Raw genomic sequence first — 23,518 nt, 5'->3', positions numbered from 1 at the left:
GGCAGCACACATAAATAACTAATTTATTTATTTATTTATTTATTTATTTATTTATTTATTTATTAATAAATAAATAAATAAATAAATAAATAAATAAATGAAAAATAAGGGATAAGTCCATGAATACCTCTGGTGTCGATCTCAACAATGTACATTTTGGCAATATTTTACAACAGGTAGTTTCAAAATTCAATAAGAACAGTGGTAAATGTGCATTTGAATCCAGTGTTTTATTGAAAGTGATTGCTTAATTACATTTAAATTTAACATTACTTCTTTCAAAAAATTTTATCTACCTCATAATTCAAAAACAGTGTAACATATTTGTGATACTTTAGCAGATTTAAAGATTCTTAAAAAAATAAACCTTAGAAATTAAAAATAATAAAATGTTTACATCCTTTATTGTTTGACACGTTAGCTTCTTTTGTTTGAGGCCCTTAACCTTGTGACATAAATAAGAGTTCTCGGCCACATATAGTCTGTCATCCCCAAGTCCTTTAGGTTTTGACACATATTTTCTCTACTTTTTGTAGAAAAATCTTTTTACAAGGAAAAAATACTTCTGATTTGATAAACTATGGGATTACTAGAAGAAAATCAGAATGTTCCCCATCTTATATTTATCTGTTTTTTTCTACATTTAATAAAAACAGATGTTCCTTCAGACATAAACCCTCAAGTGTTTAGCAACCAGTGCTCTTGCACTTGCCCATAAATATTTCTATAAAGGCAAATAAGTAAATATGCTCAAATTTGTGTTCTAAGCATTCTTATTCAGTATGCAAAGCACAACAGAAGTCATTACCTATAAAAAATTACCTACTCGCAAGATATCTTTGTGAAAATCCCTGAATGTAGCTTCATAAATTCTGGTTCTCTACATGAAGAGGTCATACTTCTTAAAGAGATTGCACTGCAACACAGGAATCCATTTGTGAAATCTGCTATTTGAAACAGGGCTAAGTGTGCCATCTTGTGTTAGTTCATGATACCAAGATTTTTCACATCTCTCCGATACTTGATTCCTCAGCATAAGAGACACAGATGACATCTTCTTCCCCCACTGTGCCTATTCCTGATATAGCTCCATAGGATATCCGACCTGAGGAAGATAAACCAGTCTTTTCGGTAGAAGTACGCTGGAGAACACGAGGAACATAGATCTGGAATGGTAAGAGGTTTTCACATAATTAAATAACAAGGCAATTATAATTCTAAATTATCTAAGATTTTAATCTTAATTCAGTCCATACTTTACTTCCATTTTCTATAGGAATAAAACAAACACATAAATTTCTTTACTCCGATTCTACAGGCTAAATGTACATTTATGTCTCACAAATCTTAAGCCAAACATATTTAAATCCTGTTCCTATTCTTGTCCATCTCATGAAGTTACTAACTTGATATGGTGAGAGAACTCATAGCTTCAGTGATCCTGAGAGTGATATGGGGAGAAGCATGACAGGTTCATGCTCACTGGAAGAATTGAAAAGGGAGAAGTGAAGCTAAAATCATAACATGTATGAGGGCAGATGAGATTCTGCAAAAAGGAAGAAAGTTATTCCACCTAGAAGAAACTCTAGAATCAAACCCAGAATAAGGTAATATAAAAACTTCTGCTTCTGTAAAATTGTATGTCCCAAAATTGTACTGACATGGATAAAACATTTAGACAAGCATGAGTGCCAAGCACTGAGACCTTCTAGTTGCTGGGGAAAAGCTGAATCTGGTCTTGTGGCCACATCAAAGTCGCAAACCTAAACCTTGATACTGATGGTATCAAAATTAAGTCTTCATTTTACAAGGGCACATATAATGTGAAAAGCATGAACAAGAAAAAGTGATAATTGTCAGATTGGAAATGAAGTCTACTAAAACTAATAATTTAGGAATTAATGAAGTGAATGTGAATGTGTAATCAACTATATACTTAATTACATGCTTTTCAAGGATTACTATCAGCCCATCTTTACATATGCACTTATGCCCTGAATAACTCACGATCTCCTAGTTTCTACTTTGATGCTTTAACCACTACACCAAACTGGTTCTCTATAGTTAAATCTTTAAGAAAGAAATTACGAATGACAAAGCATTTGCAGAGAGAAAGCATATTCAAGAACCAGTCAAAATAGAAACTGAGATGCAACAAGCAAAAGGCCAGTTGTGAAATAGGAAAGCAGCAGGTGCAGATGAAATATTCACTGAGCTGTTTTTGGCTGCAAAAGAAGCCTTTTAAAGTAACAACAGATCTATCTCGAGAAATAGTCTGGTGGTGCAGCAGACTAAAATGCTATTAAGTAGCACCAGCTGCCTGCAATTACTGCAAGTTCAAATCTCATCAGGCTCAAGATTGACTCAGCCTTCCATCCTTTCGAGGTAGGTAAAATGGGGACCCGGATTGTGGGGGCAATAAGCTGACTGTATAAAAAAGAACACCGCTTAGGGGCCCCCGAAAGCCCTACTAAGCAGGTATATACAAAAGTATGAAGGCTATTGCTTAACGCATTGTAAGCTGCCCTGAGTCTCCGGAGAAGGGCGGCATATAAATCGAACCAATAAATAAATAAATAAATAAATAAATAAATAAGAAGTACAGTAGTCTTCTTCATATTTCTTGAAGAAGAAATATGTGGCCTAGTGATTGGGGGTGGGGGGGGGAAATCAGTTATATTTAACTATGTTCTGAAGATAGAGGAGGTAGGACTGCAAGAAAATATACAAATGATTGCCTTATTAATTCTTCATGCAGGCAAAGTCTTCTGATCTTGCACTCATATATGCAATTGTAGATGAAGAAAAATGCGAAATGGAAAGGACCGTTGCAGAAAGTGTAGATGGACACGAGATCACATAGTTAATATAAAATGAAGAATGGAGAGAAGAAAAATATTTTGAGATTTATTTTTTATTCATCAATTACAGCAGGACTATCAGAAAAAGTTCTGTATACAGACAATAATAAAAATCAAAAGTTAAAAGCAATTATTTCAAGTGCTAATATATGGCTACAGAAAAGACCTGAAGGACAAGAGAAAGAAGACAGACACTTTTGAATTACAGCTAGTAAAAATTCCATGAACTTCATAAAGTAACAAATAAAGACTGATTGCTGTCTCAGGGCAGTGACCAGCAAGCAGAAACTAATGTTCTTGATGAAAGCAGATGGTAGATTAAAAAAAGACTCTATACATTGAGGGAAATCGAGAGACAGCAGATAAGGTAGAAGTTATGAAGTGATCAAAGGAATTCCTTGAGAGGACTATGGATTATCACCACATATAGCAAGTGTTTATCATTGCATAGTTACTATGCAATGGTTATATCTGATTCAATGGCATCTACCTAGCTAATTGTTTTTCTAAATAACAGTATTTTCTAATATTATACAAATCAAGAATTGGTATGACTCCTAGGTAAAACATTACCAAAATTGAACATCACATATATTCTTATGTCGCAAGCAGTTGTCTTAACCTGTTTCAGTTGCCCATAACATTTTATCTGCAAAGAAATGTTTTATCAACAGGTCAGAATTCAAAACACAGTATTTCAGTATTTCTTAATACTGAAATCATTAATGCAACTCTCTAATAGACACAAGCCCTTTCTTAGAATATTTATTTTCCCATGTAATAGTATTTATCTGATACTTACAGAAGATTTTGGAGCTGCTACAAAATCACTTTTATTTTCTCTATCCCTGGACAGATATTTTTCTTCCTATAAATGAAAGAAAGTTAAATTGAAATAATTTTCAAAATATGTGCACAATATATTTATAATTCTACAAATAACTATTATATTTATCAACATATAGAAACTGCTTTTCTTTAATGATCATTTATGTGTTTTACGTTAATATCTAAAATACAGCTATTTTAAAATTAAATGAAGTGTTGATTCATTTACCTTGTATTGCATGGGGGTCAGATACCAGAACAAGCTAAAACAGGTATATGTTATGCAAACAACAATGGTTATGCATACAACTAAGAACGTAAGTAATGTTGTAGGTGCATTAAATCCTAAAAGAGAAAGAGAAAAAATCTGTCAACTTAAATTTAAAAGCATGATAGACTAGGCAGTGGTCTGTGTTGAAGTGGATATAGTGTCTCTTCTTCCTTTTCCCCATTCTTAAATCCCAGATTAAAAATTATTAAGTTATAACTGGAGCAGCAGATAGGTGACCTCTCAAGCAATACAGTTTTAAAAATTAGAAATGGAGAGTAAAACTACTAAAATAGAAGAATAAAAATGGAGAGCATACACTCAGAGCTGCTCACCCATCTCTATCTTGCACTCCATCTTATGCAGAAGATATTGGTAAGCCATTTTTGAAAAATGTTGCCAGAAAAAACTACATGGGCTTGCTGCTGCATTGACTCCAAGGACCACAGCAACAAACAACCACCCCTTTGGTTACTCCTGTGTCTTTACATTTTAGGATATTGTTCTCCTCGGCTCTTATCCAAATGTATTATCAGTGGATTAACAGAATACCCATGATACATAATGTAACATATTTATCTGCTGCAATGTCTGCATTCTCTTTTGGAGAAGCAGAGATATTTACCTAATCTTAAAAGTGAGAAGAAAAACAGCCAGAAAAGGCAGAGGATGGGAGCTGCTAATGCCTGACTCACAGCTGCAATATGAATCTGCTTCTCTAGTTTGGTAGGAAGGTATGCATAATAGAGGTTGTAGCGATCAACGGTATGTTTCAGCAATAGATAAATTAACCCTGAAAATAAGAAAAATATGACAGAATTACTAAGAATGACTATAAAAAAGTTTAGCAAAAATTTATATCAACATCCAAAAAACTCCCTCAACTCATCCTCCACTCCTAGTGATAAAATAAGTCTAAAAAATTAACACAAAGGTATAATGAATGGTTATAACATTTTCTTGTTTTCTTAACATGTATTATTATTTAAAACTCAGTATGTTGCACATAAATAGTGCACAATGTTAAAATGCAATTTAACAACTAATGCAAAAAACTGACACCCTGGGTATCTTTCCTTACTATCTACACAAGCATTACAGACAGCTTTTAAATATAAGTTCCCACTATCTATGGCATGCTGTTAAGATGTTCTGAGTATGGGAATAAAATATGAGTGCTAGATGTAATACACTAGAAGCTTTAAAAAGGTAAGATCAACTTTTTATTAATAGCACTTAAAAAGGGCATTTTTGCCTCCTAAAGCCCTGTCAAAATCAAACTCCGGGCCGATGGCAAAGATTGCCTGCAATACTGAATTCTAACCACTACACCATCAAATGCTATTGTTAAATATTTAAAAACCCCAACTTCTTTCAGATAACTTAAAACATAACTGTTTAATGTAAAATGATAAGTGACATTCTCTTTTTCTATCAATGGAACTACTAGATATGGCTTCAGATTCATGGATGTTGGTAAGCAGACTCATTCCATTACTCTTATGTAGATTTATTTATTTTATTTTATTTTATTTTATTTTATTTTATTTTATTTTATTTTATTTTATTTTATTTTATTATTTTATTTTATTTTATTTTATTTTATTTTATTATTTTATTATTTTATTTTATTTTATTTTATTTATTTTATTATTTTATTTTATTTTATTTTATTTTATTATTTATTTTATTTTATTTTATTTTATTTTATTTTATTTTATTTTATTATTTTATTTTATTATTATTTTATTTTATTTTATTAAATTTTTATACCGTCCTTCTGCTGCTGGACTCAGAATAAGCCCAGAATAAAAAACATCCCAATACAAAATTTTAAATTTTAAAAGAATTAAACAAATTTTGGCCCAAAATTTAAAACCTCCCGACTAAAATCCATTTACAATTAAAAATATCTAAGGGAGGGAGTGGGTTACGCCAGCCCAGCTTGATGAAATAGAAAAGTTTTGAGGGCATGGTGAAAAGCACGGAGATCTGGTATCCTATGTATCTCCGGGGGCAGGTCATTCCAGAGGGCAGGTGCTGCCACAGAGAAGGCCCTCCCCCTGGGGGTCGCCAGCCGACATTGCCTGGCTGACGGCACCCTGAGGAGTCCTTCTCTGTGGGAGCGAACTGGCTGGTGGGAGGTTATCGGCAGCAGAAGGCGGTCCTGTAAGTACCCAGGCCCAATGCCATGGAGCGCTTTAAAGGTGGTAACCAACACCTTGAAGCGCACCCGGAAGACCACCGGAAGCCAATGCAGCTCGCGCAGGAGGGGTGTCACATGGGAGCGCCCTATCGCTCCCATAATCCCCCACATGGCCGCATTCTGCACCAGTTGGAGCCTCCGGGTGCTCCTCAAGGGGAGCCCCATGTAGAGAGCATTGCAGTAGTCCAGGCGGGAAGTGACGAGTGCCTGAGTGACTGTGCGTAAGGAGTCCCGATCCAGAAAGGGATGCAACTGGCGAATCAGGCGAACGTGATAAAAAGCCCCCCTGGCCACGGCCATCATATGCTCTTCTAAAGACAGGCGTGCATCCAGGAGGATGCCCAAGTTGCGAGCCCTCTCCGTGGGGGCCAGTAACTTGCCCCCAATAGCCAGCAATGGCACCAACTGGCTATATCGGGACGCCGGAAGCCACAGCCACTCGGTCTTGGAAGGGTTGAGTCGAAGCCTGTTTCTCCCCATCCAGACCCGCACGGCCTCTAGGCACCGGGACATCACTTCAAGGGCATTGTTGGGATGGCCTGGGGTGGAGATGTACAGCTGAGTATCGTCAGCATATTGATGGAACTCCACCCCAAAACCACAGCTGATCTCGCCCAGCGGCTTCACATAAATGTTGAACAGGAGGGGTGAGAGGACTGACCTCTGCGGCGCCCCACAAGCAAGGTGCCTTGGGGTCGACCTCTGCCCCCCTGTCAACACCGACTGTGACTGGTCAGAGAGATAGGAGGAGAACCACTGTAAGATGGTGCCCCCCACCCCTAACCCCTCCAACTGGCGCAGCATGATACCATGGTCGATGGTATCAAAAGCCGCTGAGAGATCTAACAGGACTAGGATAGAGGAACAACCCCTATCCCGAGCCCTCCAGAGATCATCCACCAACACGACCAATGCTGTTTCCGTGCTGTGCCCAGGCCTGAAGCCGGACTGAAGCGGATCTAGATAAGACAGCTTCATCCAGGTACCAAGGAAGCTGTTGTGCCACCACACTCTCAACAACCTTCGCCACAAAGCGAAGGTTGGAGACTGGACGGTAGTTAGCCAAAACAGCCGGATCCAGAGAGGGCTTCTTGAGGAGGGGCCTCACCACCGCCTCTTTCAAGGAGGATGGCAAGACACCCTCACTCAAAGAAGCGTTAATAATCCCCTGGAGCCAGCCTCGCATAACCTCCCGGGAGGCCAGCACCAACCAGGAGGGACACGGGTCCAATAAAAATGTGGTCGCGTTCAGCCGTCCCAGTATCCTGTCCACGTCCTCGGGAGTGACAGGGTCGAACTCTTCCCAAATGACATTCTCAAGACCGGCCTCCATCATCCCGTCTGTACCCACCCAGTCAGAGACCAAGCCTTCCCGAATCTGAGTGATTTGATGCCCTAAATTTCTTTTTCTTTTTTGCAAGGCTTCCTACCAAACTTAGACTAAACAGCCTTTTAAGCATCTTTGCAATGAAATATTCACTTCATCTAAAACAAAAGGATAAAAGTATTAAGTAATTAATGCATTCATTTCAATGTTATTTCCAAGCCAAGTATCTGGCACTTCAGTTTGCCCCAAAATACAATCCCAATTAATTTATCAACTTACCAAATGGGACAATAATAGGACAGGTAATACTGTATGCCATGATGACCGTGAATACACATAACATCCCAGCATACATTGCTCCAAATTCAAATTGATAAGCTTGTTCCTACAAGGAAATCAAAATACATTAAGCATGAAAATAGCTTACATAAATTTCTAAGGAAACTGGTTTTTGCAAATCTACATCAACTCCAGAAACAATCAATTCCTCACTTATATAATTATATGCGAAATCTAGGCTTGTAATAAAAATTTCAGATTCAGATGGGAACATTTTGTACATACTGCAACATCCCCCAGACTTCAGGAACTAAACATTGCTTGCACAGATACCATTTCATGGGCAAAGGCTGATTCCTCATATCCTAAATTTATTAGGCCATCATTGCTCAGGAAAGTCACAATGGTGGTGGAGATCTCTCTTTGATAGTGGCTATACCCAGCTCTTACACTGAAGAGGCTCTTGAAGAACCAATTAAACATTCTGGCGGTAACAGTTGAGAAGCTCATTGTCCAAACAGAATGGCACATAGCATCTGGAATCCTTCACTGTAAAATTTGACAAAAGAACGCTGGATCTCCCTATTTGCATATCTTTGGCTATGAATCTCAGTTGGCTACTATTCCAAATGTAGCCATTACTCATTCTACTAGGAGGGTGGCTAATCTGACCAATACAGCAATACGTCCTTAGGAGATAATATTCAGGATGGCCACACTGTCTGTATATTTCTTAATTGTTCTATATAATGTATTTTTGCTTTAGCTGAAGCTTTTTCTGTGAGAAGGTGCCTGAAAGGATGGTTCCTTCCTTAGCTGCATGTCACATTCAGCATGTTCCTCTCCCATGATAAATATGAAGACCACTCTGATTTGCCTGCTGTGAAGGGTACCCTCCACCACAATAGGAAAGTGAAATGTTAGCATTTATCATACAATTTTCTTTCTACAATGGATGATTGACATCCAGCTGTCCTTGAACTAAGTATTGCTTATGGTATGGAAGCCAGGGGAGGATATATCATTGTATGTTCTTTCTCTGAGTAGGTTACTGTTGCTGTTATTCATTTTTCTATCTTTAAGTGACATAGCTAGGAGCTGATGCATCCTGCCATAACTATATATAAAGTTCTGTCTTCTGGTTTAAGTGGAAAGAACAAATTCAGTAAAGGATATCTTCTACCCAGTAATAATAAGAAGCTTTCTTGGTAAGTAGTGATGTTTCATGCTCAAAGAGTCTCAGAATGAAGGGCAGCAAACCCAATGGGTAGAGATGTAAACACTCCAATGGAAGAATTAAATATAAAATGTGTTATATGATAGAAAGATTTGATACCTGCTTAACATTTCTCCTCTCAGCAGAAGATTTGGCCATCATCATACGAATGGTGTACATCATAAGGCCTGGGAAACGCAACAGTTGTGTTCCATTGCCAATAAAAGCTGAGGCAATTACATAGTTCACAAAGAAAGCTCCCTGATCAGGCAAAAAGACACACCTGCAATGAAAAAAATAGGCATGTAATCTAATCTCCTTTTCACCCATCTGGAGACCATGGTGAAAAGTGAGCATTTTCTTTCTCTCCTGCACATCTGCCTTGAATGGAAGCAGTGAAAACAGGAACCAGTATTGTCTTCGATGTCCACTCACAACAGGGGTGGATTCTACTTACCTTTACTACCGGTTCACAACGGGGCCGTGCACGCTTGCTTTGCTCGCACACATGTGCGCTCTTCTGAGCATGCACAGAAGCAATCTGATGACGTCGGGGTCGATGAGCAGAGCCTCCCGCCAGTTTTACTACTGGTTCTATAGAACCGGTGCGAACTGGGGGCAACCCACCACTGACTCACAATATATGAAATCAATCCAGCAATGATTTGCACACACACCCATAGTTTTGCCACATACTCTTTTATTTTAAGACAACTGAAAGAATTTTGAAATACAAAAAAGTGATGAACTTTAAAAATACTGCAAATTCCTCTGAAGACAAAGGAAGTTCTCAGTCAAACTTGGAAAAAACAAAGTATTTTTTTCCAATGCTTTTCTGCTGTGAATGAGATTTGCAGAGGCTTAAGGTACCTGTTTTGCTTTTGTAAGACTTAATATAAGTATTTTTCTCCTTACCACTCATGCCTCCTCAAAAAGTTGCTCTGACTCATTCTGAGGAGGCAGTAGTTCTCATGGCCTATGAAATATATTCCAGAAGATATCAGTCAAGGGTGAACATCATAGTAAATAAAATCTATTGATTAATTACATTGGCTGCCATACACATAGCAGCCCTTTCTCCAATTTTTCCCCACAGCTTAGATAGACTGGGTTGACACAGAATGACCAGCCCAAAGTCATACTGTGATTTTTAAATCCTTGTCAAGATATCAGTGGCTTGAGCCTTGAACATCTCTGATAGATGACTGCACGTGATGTACTTGGAGCCAATGGCTGCACTAAAAACAGAAAGACTGCAGTGACTGGAACAATGGTTCTAAGTAAAAGAGACAACCTATAAGTGTGGATAGCTCCACTTTTTCTGGGGTTTTAGGATAAGTTTAAGAGGTGTTTTTTTTAAAATTTGATTTATATGCCGCCCTTCTCCGGAGACTCAGGGTGGCTTACAATGTGCTCAGCAATAGCCTTCATCCTTTTGTATATTTATAAAAAGTCAGCTTATTGCCCCCACAACTGGGTCCTCAATTTACCTACCTTAGAAAGGATGGAAGGCTGAGTCAACCTTGAGCCTTGGCGAGATTCGAACCTGCAGTAATTGCAGGCAGCTGGTCTTAATAACCAGCTTAATAACAGGGTGCCTTAGACCACTGTACTACCAGGGCTCTTTAATTTTAATTTTTAGAAAGTGATATTAAACTTTCTCCATCAACACTCCTTCTAAAGTTGCATAAAAGCCATACAGCGCTTGTACAGCTCTTTGGCTTCATAATTTATTTATTTATTTATTTATTATTTAATGCCTTCCTTTTCAATGGAATAACTTTAGGTCACACTTTTGGGGAGCAGCGCTCCTGAAGACACAAGGAGCAATGTTTACTAGTTATTCAAAATCATTTCCCAAGACAAACAAATTATCACATAAGAATCTTCATATTCAGTTCTTCCCACTGGGTGGTATCAATTTATGATTAATAAATAAAATAGTAACTGAAGACATGTTTGCATATCCTGAGTCAGTTAGAAAAAGGATGAAAGCTTCTTTTTAGATACTTACTCTAATCTAACTCTAGATTCAGATGCTTTATCAAATACCCAGCGAAAGAAGAAATCCAGACTGAAAGAAATATTTGGTGTTAATTTCTTCAATTTACTACAACATCAAACAGAAAAGAAAAATTTGAGTACAATAAATTTAATAGTTTCAAATAACTTGCATATAATTTCACTGTCTATCCCCACACATATTATGAAAACATAAAAGTTATTAAAAAAAACCCAAGCTACAGATGGTCCATGTTTAACAATCATTTGTTCAGCCACTATTTAAACTTTTGACAGCACTGAATGAGTGGTACTTATCAGTCCTCAGAATTTCAGCCATCACAATATTCTTTGGTCACCATATGCAATCTTCTTTGTTGGTTTTCGACAAGTAAAGTTATTGGGGAAACCAGCAGGAAGTTGCAAGTGATGAGCACATGACATCCTCACTTAACCACTCACAGGGATTCACTTAACAATGGCAATTGGGATTGCTAGAATTGCTGTCACTAAGCAGCGCAATCATGTAACAATTGAGCTTTACAACAGAGAACTCCTGTATTGTGTTTCTTTTGAACTTTTTAGCCAATTAAAATCAATTATAATGTGTTTAATTTTAAAATGAAATAAAAATAGAACAGGTTTTGAATAAAATGCAATGAAATTCTGCTCTTGGTGGAATTATTCAAATGGTGTAAAAAGTAAAACTAACAAAATTTTGTCCCTGTCCTACTGTCCCCATTTATTCGTATCCATTTCCTGTATTCATAATCATGTTTATACTTATATCTGTTATCTTATACATACAAATAAATAAATAAAATAAAATAAATAAATCTCCTCCCCTCCCCAAGATGGACATGACAAAAAAATCGATTAGGGCTGAAGGCACACTGGAACAGGACTAACAGTGACCTTTGAAATGCCATTATTAGAAAATTATTCCCCTGTCCCTGTATCTGTATCCCTGGAAAAGGAAAAAAAACTATTGGGTGAAATGTAAGATGGTTATGTTGCTATCAGGGCCGGATTTAGATTGAAAGAGGCCCTAGGCTATTCCACTTATGAGGCCCTTTCACCAGTGGTGGGATTCAATATTTAACAACAGGTTCTGTGGGCGTGGCTTAGTTGGGGGTGTGGCTTGGCAATCATGTGACTGGGTGGGCGTGGCTAGCTGGTCACGTGACTATGCGTGGGTAGCTCGTCATGTGACCAGGTGGGCGTGGCTATGTGCATAGACTTTTCAGAGGGCTGAAAAAAGTCATTTCTGACTGGGCCTCGCACTTTTGACCGGTCCTCACACTTATGACCATCCTCACATTTATGCCCGTGCAGCTTTCTTAACAACCATGTCACTCATTTCACAACTGCTTCTCTTCACCATGGTGACAAGATAGGGCAAAAACGTAAAATGTGAGGACAGTCGTAAGTTCGAGGACTGGTCAAAAGTGCAAGGACCAGTCAGAAATAACTTTTTCAGCCCTCTGAGTAGTCCATATGCATAAAAGGATACAGCAATAGAGAGGGATGAAGGAAGGGAAGGGAAATTAGAGTAGGAGAGAGAGGGAGGAAGAGAGAAGGAGAAGGAGAAAGGAAGAGGAAGTAGGGAGGAGAAGAAGAGGGGGAGGAAGAGAAAGTAAGAAGGAAAGAAAAGAAAGGTGGTAGGTTTGAGGAGAAAGATTGCTATACAATAAAAAAGATGAAAGGGAAGAAAGCCAACCCCAAACAAATATAAAGATATTAAAATAAAGAATGAATTGTTAAACTTTAAAGAATAAAAGAGAACAAATATGAATAAATAACAATAATTAGAAACACACATACAAACATACAATGTATTTTCTTTGAACAGAGTATTTGGCCGGTTCACAAATTTAAACAGTGTTTAGTCATTTCAATTAAATTTACAATTTCTATATTTCCTTTTTGCCATATTTATTCCTCATCTATTTTTGTAAAAAACCAATATTACCCTCATCCTCATCTCTAATCTTAATCAAATTCAATTTTTCCCTTCTATTCTATATTATACCCCTTCCCATTGTCATCTATTTTTATATCCATCCTCACATTGGTTAATTATGTAATATTAGTTGTTTAATATAAATTCAACATTTTAATATAAATCAATTAGTTATATAACTACCTTTTTTGTATATTAATCAATATGAACATGAATATTCCAATTATTTCCATGCAATCCAATTTCTTACAAATCCATTAATTATATTTACCAATAATAATAAACCAAATAATTTCCCCCATATATTCCTCCAAACCACAACTTAACCATTTCTGCTTTCAGAAATATACAATTAATAGTATCTCAATTATTACAATTCCCTAGTTAAATACAGCTTTTTTTTCTTTTGTGTTTTAAAATCCTGAACTCTTCTCTTTTTCCCTAAATTTCCCATTGTCTGCACTACCTTTTTTGGTGAGGAAAAAGAAAAGAATTCTGCCTGCCTAATTTTCCAACCTTGCAGCAACAGCAAAGCAGTTTCACTTTCGTTTCTCAGTATAGCTAGGGGAAAAAAAATCAGCACTCTTTGGAAGGAAGCAAAACAGCGGAGACAAATCAGCTGAGAGCCGGGAGGCCAATTAGCCTATGCTGAAGCTCCGGGGGCCAATAACATTACAAAAAAATACCGAACCCTTTGTTAAATTGCTGGCTCCCCCGCCCCTCGCCCACCACTATTTATTGGCAATAAATAGTGGTGCGGAGGGGCGGGAGAGCCAGCAATTTAACAAAGGGTTCGGCGGAGCCACCTAGAACACCCAGAATCCCACACTGTGTAGGCCCCTCTGGATCTTGAGGCCCTAGGCTGAAGCCTAGTTAGCCTATAGGAAAATCCGGCCCTGGTTGCTATAGTTCCTATAGCTCCTAACAGAGCCTAGAAGTTTATGAGTGAATTGTCCACTCACTATATTACACCCAGAGAAGATTTCTAAGGTGTGGGAAAGCTGTAGAAGAAAAAGGCAAGCCCCTTGGGCAAATTCTGAATTTCACCAGCAAGAAGACATAGATATATAAACAACAGACATAGACCAAAATGTGATAAGCAAGTGAAAAGAATTCTACCTCTCAAACACTTAAATGTAGAGAGTTGCTGATTATTTTTACATAGTTTATATAAATTTTGTACTGCAGAGGAGAAGTAAAACATGAAGAAAAAAATAATTAGGAAGAAAAAGAAATTATTTCTTTGGCATGGCAAAGATTGTTTCAGATATTTAAAGGCTGCAATTTTTTAAAAAAAATTGAAAAGAAAAGAAACCCTGTCATACTCAGAAAGCTAGAATTTTACAGTAGTCTTTACCTAGTCAAACCAAGCGAAGGTAATATTAGTACCATGAAGATCAAAAATGAGTAAATCTTGTGCATCATTGTTCTGTTTTCATCAGACCTATTAAAAAAGAAGAAAATGATTGATTAATAGTTGCATGTTGTCAAACGTTATTAAGTTTGATACAGTAGTTACAAATGAAAATGCTTAAAATTAAAATTTGGAAATAAATTGATTTTGGATTACTCTGGAATTTGTTACACTGACTGTTTTTACACTGGGTTCTGTCAGCTCTACCTAAAAAAAAATCCTTTAGTGCAAGCATCCATAAGTCAAATACTGAACTGGATCCAACAGCTATACAATAAATATTATTTGCTCAATCATTTAGTTGACTGCTTTCAGTGAAAAGCCAATATGTTAAATATAAAAATGATTTGTTTATTTATGATCCAAGACCAAGTCACAAAATTTAAAATATAGCACATCTCCTGGATAGGAAGGATCTACTCACAGTCACTCACACCCTGGTCATCTCCCGTTTGGATTCTATAGTGCACTCTACATGGGGCTGCTTTTGAGAAGTACCTGAAAGCTTCAGCCTGTACATAATATAGTGGCACAGATACTTATGTGTGGCCCTAGAACAAGGGTCAGCAACCTGTGGCTCTGGAGCTGCATGTGGCTCTTTCACCACTCTGCTGAGGCTCCCTGTCACTCAAAATATGTGTCACAACCACCAATGTGCGAAACCTGCCGGCATGCAATTTATTGAGCTTTTCAACCCCCAGTAGGCCAACCATGGATAAATCCAAGAAAAGAAAAGTTTCAGAAGAAAACAAAACGATTAATTCAACTACATATGTTAGTTTTGTGGCTGCTCAAAAAATAGCCAGGCACGGGAAGGGTTTTGTGGCTTTTGGTGTTTTCTTTTTTGTGGGAAACGGGTCCAAATGGCTCTTTGAGTGTTTAAGGTTGCAGATCCCTGTCCTAGAACAACATAAGTAACACTTCAGCTCTGTGAGCTGCATTGGTTCCTAGTTTATTTTCACATCCAATTCAAGGTGCTGGTTTTGACTTTAGTTCTTTGACCAAACCCTTCAAGGCATGGGGCCAGATTATCTGATTATCTGTTCCTGATTACATCTGCCAATCCCATCAAGTCCGACAGAAGAAATATGTTGCAGGTTCTGTCTTCTGAGGAGTTGCATCTAGTATAACTCAGAACTTGAATAATGCATTTTCACTATAATTTCTTCTCTTAACAGTCACTATATATTGATTTTAGATTTCTTTTCCAGCTAATTATACCATCTGTTCCATGTTTTGTAATAAATCGTTTCCATTGAATAAATGCATTATTGAATGTGTAGTAAGTATGTATATAATGTAGTGATTATATGAATTATATGAATAAGTATGTAACAAACAAAATGCATATGTATATAATTGGCCGAAGGATAAAATGGATATTAGCAAAGATTCTGGTATTGGAAAGCTGTAAAAGTGTAACTAAGATTTTAAAGATGTAAATGTCGAATAAAAATAAATTAAAAAAAGAAAGAAAAAGAACTTGAGTCATTTCTGCTGTGGCGTCCACCCTGCGAAACATCATCCCCCACAAGGTGAGGCTGGCCCTCTCCAATTCACCAACTGTTAACGTTCCATAAGTCTCTCAAAACGTGGATGTGTCAACTGACCTGGGAAACTCAAGGCAATAGTGAGTTGTTTTGACCATAATGGAGCCCACAATTACTTGTGAGGCCGGTCTGGAGAAGTAAAACCATGACCAGTCTGGACAAGTAAAAACTGTTTCCAGCAAAAACATTGTAAATCACGATAAATCACGGTCACATGACTGCAGGGTGCTGCAAATGGCTGTAAATGTGGACTGGTTACTAAGCACCCAAAATTTGGTCTTGGACAATAAATAAACAAATAATTATAACAATTCCATCAATTGCAAAAGATCACATTGCTTGGATCTGACATATATTATGCTGATGCTGTTACGTATGCACGTACGGAGTACCGTATTTGCATACCCATCGCTGATTGGTCCAACTAGCAGAGGGAAAAATAAACCACTGTCAGTAGCTGGCTAAGTTGATGGAGCTCTTTAAAAAGAGAGCTCCAGCAGCCTGCCGGTGAGTCTGTTCTGATTGCGAGTCCACAATAAAGGTGCTGAATGACTGTTCATGTCCTGCCTCTTCATTGTGCCCCCTATCTAACACTGGTGACAAAGGTGGGATACTGAAGAGGACAAAGGTGGACAAAGAGCTGACCTCCATCTTGTGGCATCTGCAGCCATCTTATTGCAAGGGACAACCTCTGCAGCGGCCAACCCAAGATGACCACACAAACTTCACCCATACCCGCGCCATATGATCCAAAGATGGAAGAATGGCATATCTACATGGGTCGTTTCCAAATGTTCCTGGAAGCCAACAACTACCAAGACCTCCCCGACAACAGGAAAAGGGCACTTTTCCACAGTTATTGCAGGAGTCCAGCGAAGAGACCTGGGAACCAAAGAAGAAGAGGCCGGGGCGGAGTCCACCACACCCAGGGAGAAGTTCCAGGAGGTTTCTTTCGAGGATTAAGGAGCGGCAGCAGGCCTGACTGCACAGGTCACCGCTGCTGGAACAAGTGAACTGTGCAGGTCCGGGTGCATCCTCAAGCGCCCTGCCTACCTGCGTGACTACGTACATGTGTTTTAACATTTTTAAAGTTTTTAATGTTTTAATGTTTTTCTTTTTAACATTTTTATGGGATTATTCACATTGTTTTATTCTTTGTTGTAAGCCGCCCAGAGTCCCTTGGGAGTTGGGTGGCATAGAAATGCGACAAAATAAATAATAAATAAATAAATACGTGCTTAGAACAAAGATGATTGGGTAAAAGCTTTCTAGGAGGGGAGGGGTGTTATGTATGCACATACGGAGTACCGTATTTGCATACCCGCCGCTGATTGGTCCATCTAGCGGCAGGAAAAATAAACCGCAGTCAGTAACCAGCTAGGCTGATGGAGCCCTTTAAAAAGAGCGCTCCGGCAGCCTGCTGGCAAGTCTGTTCTGATTGCGAGTCCACAATAAAGGTACTGAATGACTGTCCACATCCTGCCTCTTCATTGCACCCCCTATTTAACTGATACATTACGATATCCTAGGGTTTTGGGAAGAACTCAATACATATGAAGGCCAACACAAGCTAAAGAAATGGCAGCTGTGACTTTATTGTGAACAGAGAATAATACTTAATATAAATATTATTTTGTACTTTATATAAAGCTAAAATCAGAGCTGTGCAAAAGAAGAATGTGGGAAAAGTAGACATTACTACAAATTCTGAATATTATCCCTTGCCTTTCCTATCTTTTAAATCCTCCAATGTAATTTGATGAGCCAAAACAAAGAGTCTTCTTACTTTGACCAGTGTGATTCAAACACTGTTGAATAATAGACGATGGTTGGTAGCAAAGCTGTAAAGGACCACAAAAGGACTGTTGGGAAGAACTGACTAATAACAGGATTCTGGGGAAAGAATAGAGAGAAATATAACCAGTTCTATTTGTGCATTTACCACAAATGCAACCAAGCCAAACATATTTATTATATCAGCTTAACAACCATTGAAATAAAATTGGTCTTACGAAAAGAATAATGATAGCAGATAGGATTTGGAAAGAGATCAAAATCTCTTAGCAGCTTAATCCAAAAACAAAGATTTCATTTTAAAAAACCCTGGTAATTACCATTTCCAAACAAGACCCTTTAAAACAAGATGAACAACTTTTAGTGGCAAGGAACTGACATGACTAATTCTTGACATGTCTAAGGGCTAAGATTGGCATGATGCAAAGTGAATGATGCTGGGAATGTCTCCTTTTTGGGAAAGCAGAATTTTAATTGATGTTCAATTGTCCTTACTGAGGATATAATTTTGTGTTTCCTATCACAACACGACAGAAGAATGAATTCTGGCAGTAACACAGAAAATGTACCAGGGAACACAACTATAGGACTTAAAGGATGAAGGTTGCTTGCCTATATTTGAGAAATACGTGTCAGTGTTTATTAAATGTGGTTGTATTTCACCTTATCTATATTTTCTTTGCTTTACATAACTTAGAATGGTAGTTAAGTTTAACCTCAGAGCTAAATCTTTTATGAGAACATAAAGAAGCAGAGATGATTAAAATCAGATATAGTGCATTATTACTCACATTAAGATATTGAATTGGTTTGGTTACATTGAACTTGTCCATTGTTGAAATGATGATGGAAGGGGTTGTCAAGAAAAAGAGACCAACAAAAAGGAGTAAATTGATAAAAAACCATCTACCCCACCAATCCCGTCCTTGAATTGAGAGATTATTCCTGTCAAGCAAAAACAGAGAAGCAGTAACAGCGCTTATTTTCCAAACTGGTATTAAGAATATGATCTGTCTTGTTCAAAATAAAAATATGTAAAAATGAGAAAGTTAGTGGTTATCCTGAAGTGGAGATTAAATGGACAAGAGATTGCTTATGCCTTTCCCTGGCCTGCTGCCTCCCCGAGTGCAACCTAATAATCTACCCCAACCTCCCCAGTATTTCTTCACAATGTAGCATTTGTTTGCCTTTACTGAAGAATTCAGCAGGGTCCCCACTGTAATAACTTTTACCAAGAAGTGATAGAACTCTGATAAACTCTAGAACTCTATCTCTGGAACAGAGCTTGTTTCAAACAAGAGACAAATTCTTAAGATCATCTAGATTCATGAATAAAAATTGGCTAGGTTTTTTTACAATAGTTTAAAATAAGGATTTGAATGCTCAGTCTTGACTGTAAGACATGTGTATTGTTCAAGTAGAACATAGAAGTCCTGCAAAAGTCCTTGAGGAGCACCCGGAGGCTCCAACTGGCACAGAGTGCGGCCGCGCGGGTGGTAATGGGAGCGACATGGCGTTCCCATGTAACACCCCTCCTGCGCGAGCTGCACTGGCTCCCGGTGGTCTTCCGGGTGCACTTCAAGGTTTTGGTTACCACCTTTAAAGTGCTCCATGGCTCAGGACCTGGGTACTTGCGGGACCGCCTACTACCACCAATAGCCTCCCACTGGCCAGTACGCTCTCATAGAGAGAGGCTCCTCCGGGTGCCGTCAGCCAATGTCGACTGGCGGCCTCCAGGGGGAGAGCCTTCTCTGTGAGGGCACCTACTATCTGGAACGAGCTCCCCCCGGAGATACGGAGGATCCCGGATCTGCACACCTTCCGCCGCGCTCTAAAGACCTTTTTATTTCACCAGGCGGGCTTGGCCTAACTTTCTCCCTCTTTTTAAACAATTTTAATATTTTTTAATATTCAAAGTTTAAATTTGTTTTAAATTGATTGGGGTTTTAATCTGTCTGGGCCAAACTATTTAATTCGATTTTATTTCTGCTTTTTAAATTTTGTATGTATGTATTTTATTGTTGGCTGTTCACCGCCCTGAGTCCTTCAGGAGTAGGGTGGTATATAAATCAAATAAAAAGTTAAAAAGTTAAAAAGTTAAAATACAGTGATGTTTAAAAGTTTGTGAACCTTTTGAATTTTCAATATTTTAAGCAACACTGTACCTTAAACCATTTATAAAACTGTGCACTGAATTAGTTTATATTTTTAGTCTAGACATCAATGCAATTGTTTTGAGATTGTATTTTCAAGATGCTCTATCAATTTCTGGCCTCATAATTAAATACTCTGACAATAATATAGACGATAGCTAAGATAAATTTCATTCATCTTCTGGAAAAAATAATGGTATCGAATTTCATTTCTTTTACACATGAAATAAGAGGGGAAAATAAGATACATTACCAACAAATATCCTGAGGATATGTAGCGTATTTAATATTCCATTTGGAAATCTGAAGATCTTTGCTATAGGTTGATGGTTGAGGTTCTCCTCTGCATTTAAAGCCTTGACATTTACAGACGTTGTAATCTTTGAGAATGCTACAGTAAAATTAAGCATTTTAGCTTTTATGGTTGACTCAGCATACAAGACTGCACATAAAAGATTGTCCTCAATTTTATGACTGTTTTTACAGCGGGCATTAAGTGAATCATGCAGTCAGAATCCATTCCCCCAAATGGGTGTTTTTTGCTGAAAACCAGCAAAAAATATTGTAAATTTGATGTGATTGCGGGATGCTGCAAACAATTATAAATGAGAACCAGCTGTAAAACATGCAAAATGTGGTCATAAGACCGTGGGGGGAGGGGGGACAGTGCAACATTTTATGACAGCCAGAAGTGCTTTTTGAGTCATAAAGCACTTTTCTCAAGTTTGTTGTAAGTCAAAAACACACAAATAAAGCATATTATAATAAAATGTTTATACTATTACTATCTGAAAGATGTAATGATTGATCTATTCAAAGCAATGTAGTCCAATCAAGAGATCCATTTTACTAATCAATGGTATATATACATACATACACTCACAGATGCCTTTTAATAGGATTTCTGTGTTGAGGGATCCAATCTGGGTTGGTCACCGGGACCATCACCAGGATTTCTATGCATTGCCTTCGAATAGGATTTAATAGAGCTGCTTTGAATTGGAAGTAATCGTAGGAATAGACTGATGTTTCATTTCATTTAAAATAATTAATAGTAATAATAAAATTTAAAAATACACACTCACAGAGAGGCCATGGTTATCCTCTGGAATGTTACAAAAGCCATTCCCAATGGTTTATCACAAATTAGTTTTTCTTCTTTCAAGTATTCTTCTATATATTTTTGGGAAACTCCAGTATAGTAATCTATAGCATCTTCCTGTTGAAAAGCAGAGTGCTGTTACATTTTAATATTCAAGTATTTATATATAATTCTATTTCACTGTTCCATTTGTTTCTTTTTATTTTCCTTCCCTAGATGTCAAGTAGTTTCACATGCAATTATTTCAGTAATAATAAATCAAACTTCTAAAAAAAGAGTTACCATCTAAGTATATTTAGAAAAAAAAAGCATGACAAGTATTAGGGAATATAAATCATTTAACTCTGCATCTGATTCAATTGCTGAGGAGAATGAACTTGCGAAAGCAGTTCTGTTTTAAATTCTTATTAGTCTTTTCCTAAAAAGCAAATATGGCAAACCTTACCTAATTTTAAACATTGCAATGATTTAACATTTTAACTAAGAAACACAACAGCTTCTTACCCTTTCACATCCTCTGATGTTACAGAAAAAGAACTGACCACATGGCTTTGTATTTATGCGATACCTTTTACCAGTGTGCTCAAAAGCTTGGGTATAATAAGCCATGTTCTTCTCTGCCTTTTTTCTGGTATAAACACATACATAAATGTGATAAGACAAGGAATTTGTTATTAAAATGAAGTGTATATCTAAAATACGTACTCATTTTCACAAATAATTTTCACATGATAAGCAATATACTTAAGTGGATAATACATATCATAGGTATTCCAAATATTTCTACTTCTTTAATTATGCAAGCTTAATCATATAGATACTATTTATATAAGATTCACTTTTAAGCTTTGCTGTTAATTCTGTTAATTAGAGGAACCTAATTAGGTAAGAAAAATCTTCAAAGTCCTTATAGTAATAGTTTTTGAAAGGATGTACACTTTTATTGAATTAGAAATTATTAAGAGATCATCTTTAATATTATTAATATTTAATGTGCTTAAACATTTGGAGTCTTAAACAGGGTCTTTTACAGGACACCAATGAAAGCAACTCTCTTCAAAATTCAGGATTCAAAATAATCAAACAATAAATTAAAATACAACCTTAGATTCTTGTTTAAAACAGCACTGGATTTAATGGATCAAAAAATGGGGAAGAAAATTACAGTGATTTAGGTAGGGTGTGAAATGGACATTTTGCTCCAGACCTCACATAATGTTTAAAAAGGCATTCTTTACATTATTGTCTCAGACATACTGTTAATAACAGCATCTTAATGAAACATCTAATTGTTCCATCAGCCATTTCTTGGACAAAGTGTTTGCCTTCCAAGTGTCCAAAGTCCAGGAACAACAATGGCATTTGGTACAATTGAAAATTGTAAACACCCTTCTTTCATCTTCGTTTCCACTGCATCTGCTACCTAGAGCCATATTTAAATCAGCCCTAGCAGCCTGGATGAGGAAATTCTGCCCTTTGAAATATCTGAGAGGAGCATCCACTTAGTGTTGCGTCATTTCCTCAGAGATCTGCAAACAAAGCTGTAGGCAACATCATAAACTTGGGATGAAGTCTGCAAATGTTGACTTTCTCAAATAATTTGCTTATTTTTGTTACTTTTGAAACATATTGTATTGCATCTTAGTCAGCAAGCAGAATATAAACCCTTTAAATAAATATGGTAAGATGAGAAAAAAATTAACCAGTTTTATTCACCAAACTCCTTAAGTGATCAGGCCATCTTGTATCTAAATAAATTCAGTACACACAATGTAGCATCCCCAATAGGTGCACTTCCTTGGAATTTCTCAGAGCAAGAGTCAAAATGTATGAATTATTTCACTGAGAGAATCAGACATTTAACAAATGAGATCACTCTACTGTGATCTACTATGACATCCTACCAATTTGTTCTTTATTGAGTATTTGTGCATGTACAGTATTTAATAAGTTTTACAGCACGGGTTTCAATATTTATGATAATGGCATAGAAAGCCTATTGTAGTTAACATATTTTATACTTAAACTAAGATGCTTTCTCCATAATACAGGTACCTTTCATCGGACAGGTATGTGAGTTTGGCTACATCATAACACAACTGCACCTCCTGCACAATGCAAGTTGGATATGCCTCTCTGCAAAAGGAAAAAAAATAGCTGTTACTACAGATTAGTTATAGGAGGATAAGCAACATTTCAAAAGAATATGCTTATAATACAAAATTAGCCTCAAGCCCATTTTGAACAGGATCAAATCTGACATATTTCAGAATAGATTTACTGTCATCTGCTACCATTGCCAGCTCTGTGAAACCTTACCTGCTGGCAGAAATAGTAAATGAGAGGACAATGCACCTCAGAAATTGCAATGGTGGAATTTGGCTCTAATTATGCTACGGATTATATTACTAAGATTGATTTCCTAGGGCAGCATTTTCCAACCCAGTGTCTTCCATCTGCACTGTACTACATTTCCCAAGATTTCAAATCAGTCCAATCAAAACCCATTGTGAATTATGGGAATTGCAATTCACAAATATGGAGGGTCATGGGTTA

The 23,518-nt window shown here is 37.2% G+C and overlaps 1 protein-coding gene across 6 annotated transcripts in view; it reads right to left on the bottom strand.

Annotated features, from left to right (window-relative positions):
* Positions 1–211: 211 nt before the first annotated feature.
* Positions 212–23,518, bottom strand: part of TMEM63A (transmembrane protein 63A) — a 41,163-nt gene continuing 17,856 nt past the window's right edge. For 4 of the 6 annotated variants that reach the window (XM_034427931.3, XM_087883145.1, XM_087883144.1 and 1 more), the window contains exons 10-23: positions 23,018–23,098; positions 21,467–21,590; positions 20,946–21,079; positions 20,114–20,251; positions 18,499–18,652; positions 17,700–17,806; positions 14,307–14,393; positions 11,000–11,059; positions 9,106–9,268; positions 7,770–7,875; positions 4,583–4,750; positions 3,919–4,034; positions 3,664–3,729; positions 212–1,166 (exon numbers count right to left, since the gene is read on the bottom strand). In XM_034427931.3, coding sequence (XP_034283822.1) covers positions 1,005–1,166; positions 3,664–3,729; positions 3,919–4,034; positions 4,583–4,750; positions 7,770–7,875; positions 9,106–9,268; positions 11,000–11,059; positions 14,307–14,393; positions 17,700–17,806; positions 18,499–18,652; positions 20,114–20,251; positions 20,946–21,079; positions 21,467–21,590; positions 23,018–23,098 — 1,666 coding nt within the window. In that variant the 3' untranslated portion in view covers positions 212–1,004. Of the gene's footprint in view, positions 1,167–3,663; positions 3,730–3,917; positions 4,035–4,582; positions 4,751–7,769; positions 7,876–9,105; positions 9,269–10,999; positions 11,060–14,306; positions 14,394–17,699; positions 17,807–18,498; positions 18,653–20,113; positions 20,252–20,945; positions 21,080–21,466; positions 21,591–23,017; positions 23,099–23,518 lie in introns of those variants that run through there. The other 2 variants (XR_015731497.1, XM_087883146.1) reach the window with 2 other exon arrangements.

The sequence above is a fragment of the Pantherophis guttatus genome, chromosome 1, assembly GCF_059756535.1.
Source record: "Pantherophis guttatus breed Tessera chromosome 1, ASM5975653v1, whole genome shotgun sequence".
NCBI lineage: Eukaryota > Metazoa > Chordata > Lepidosauria > Squamata > Colubridae > Pantherophis > Pantherophis guttatus.
Note: the sequence above shows the minus strand (reverse complement) of the source record. Positions and strands in the feature narration are given on the sequence as shown.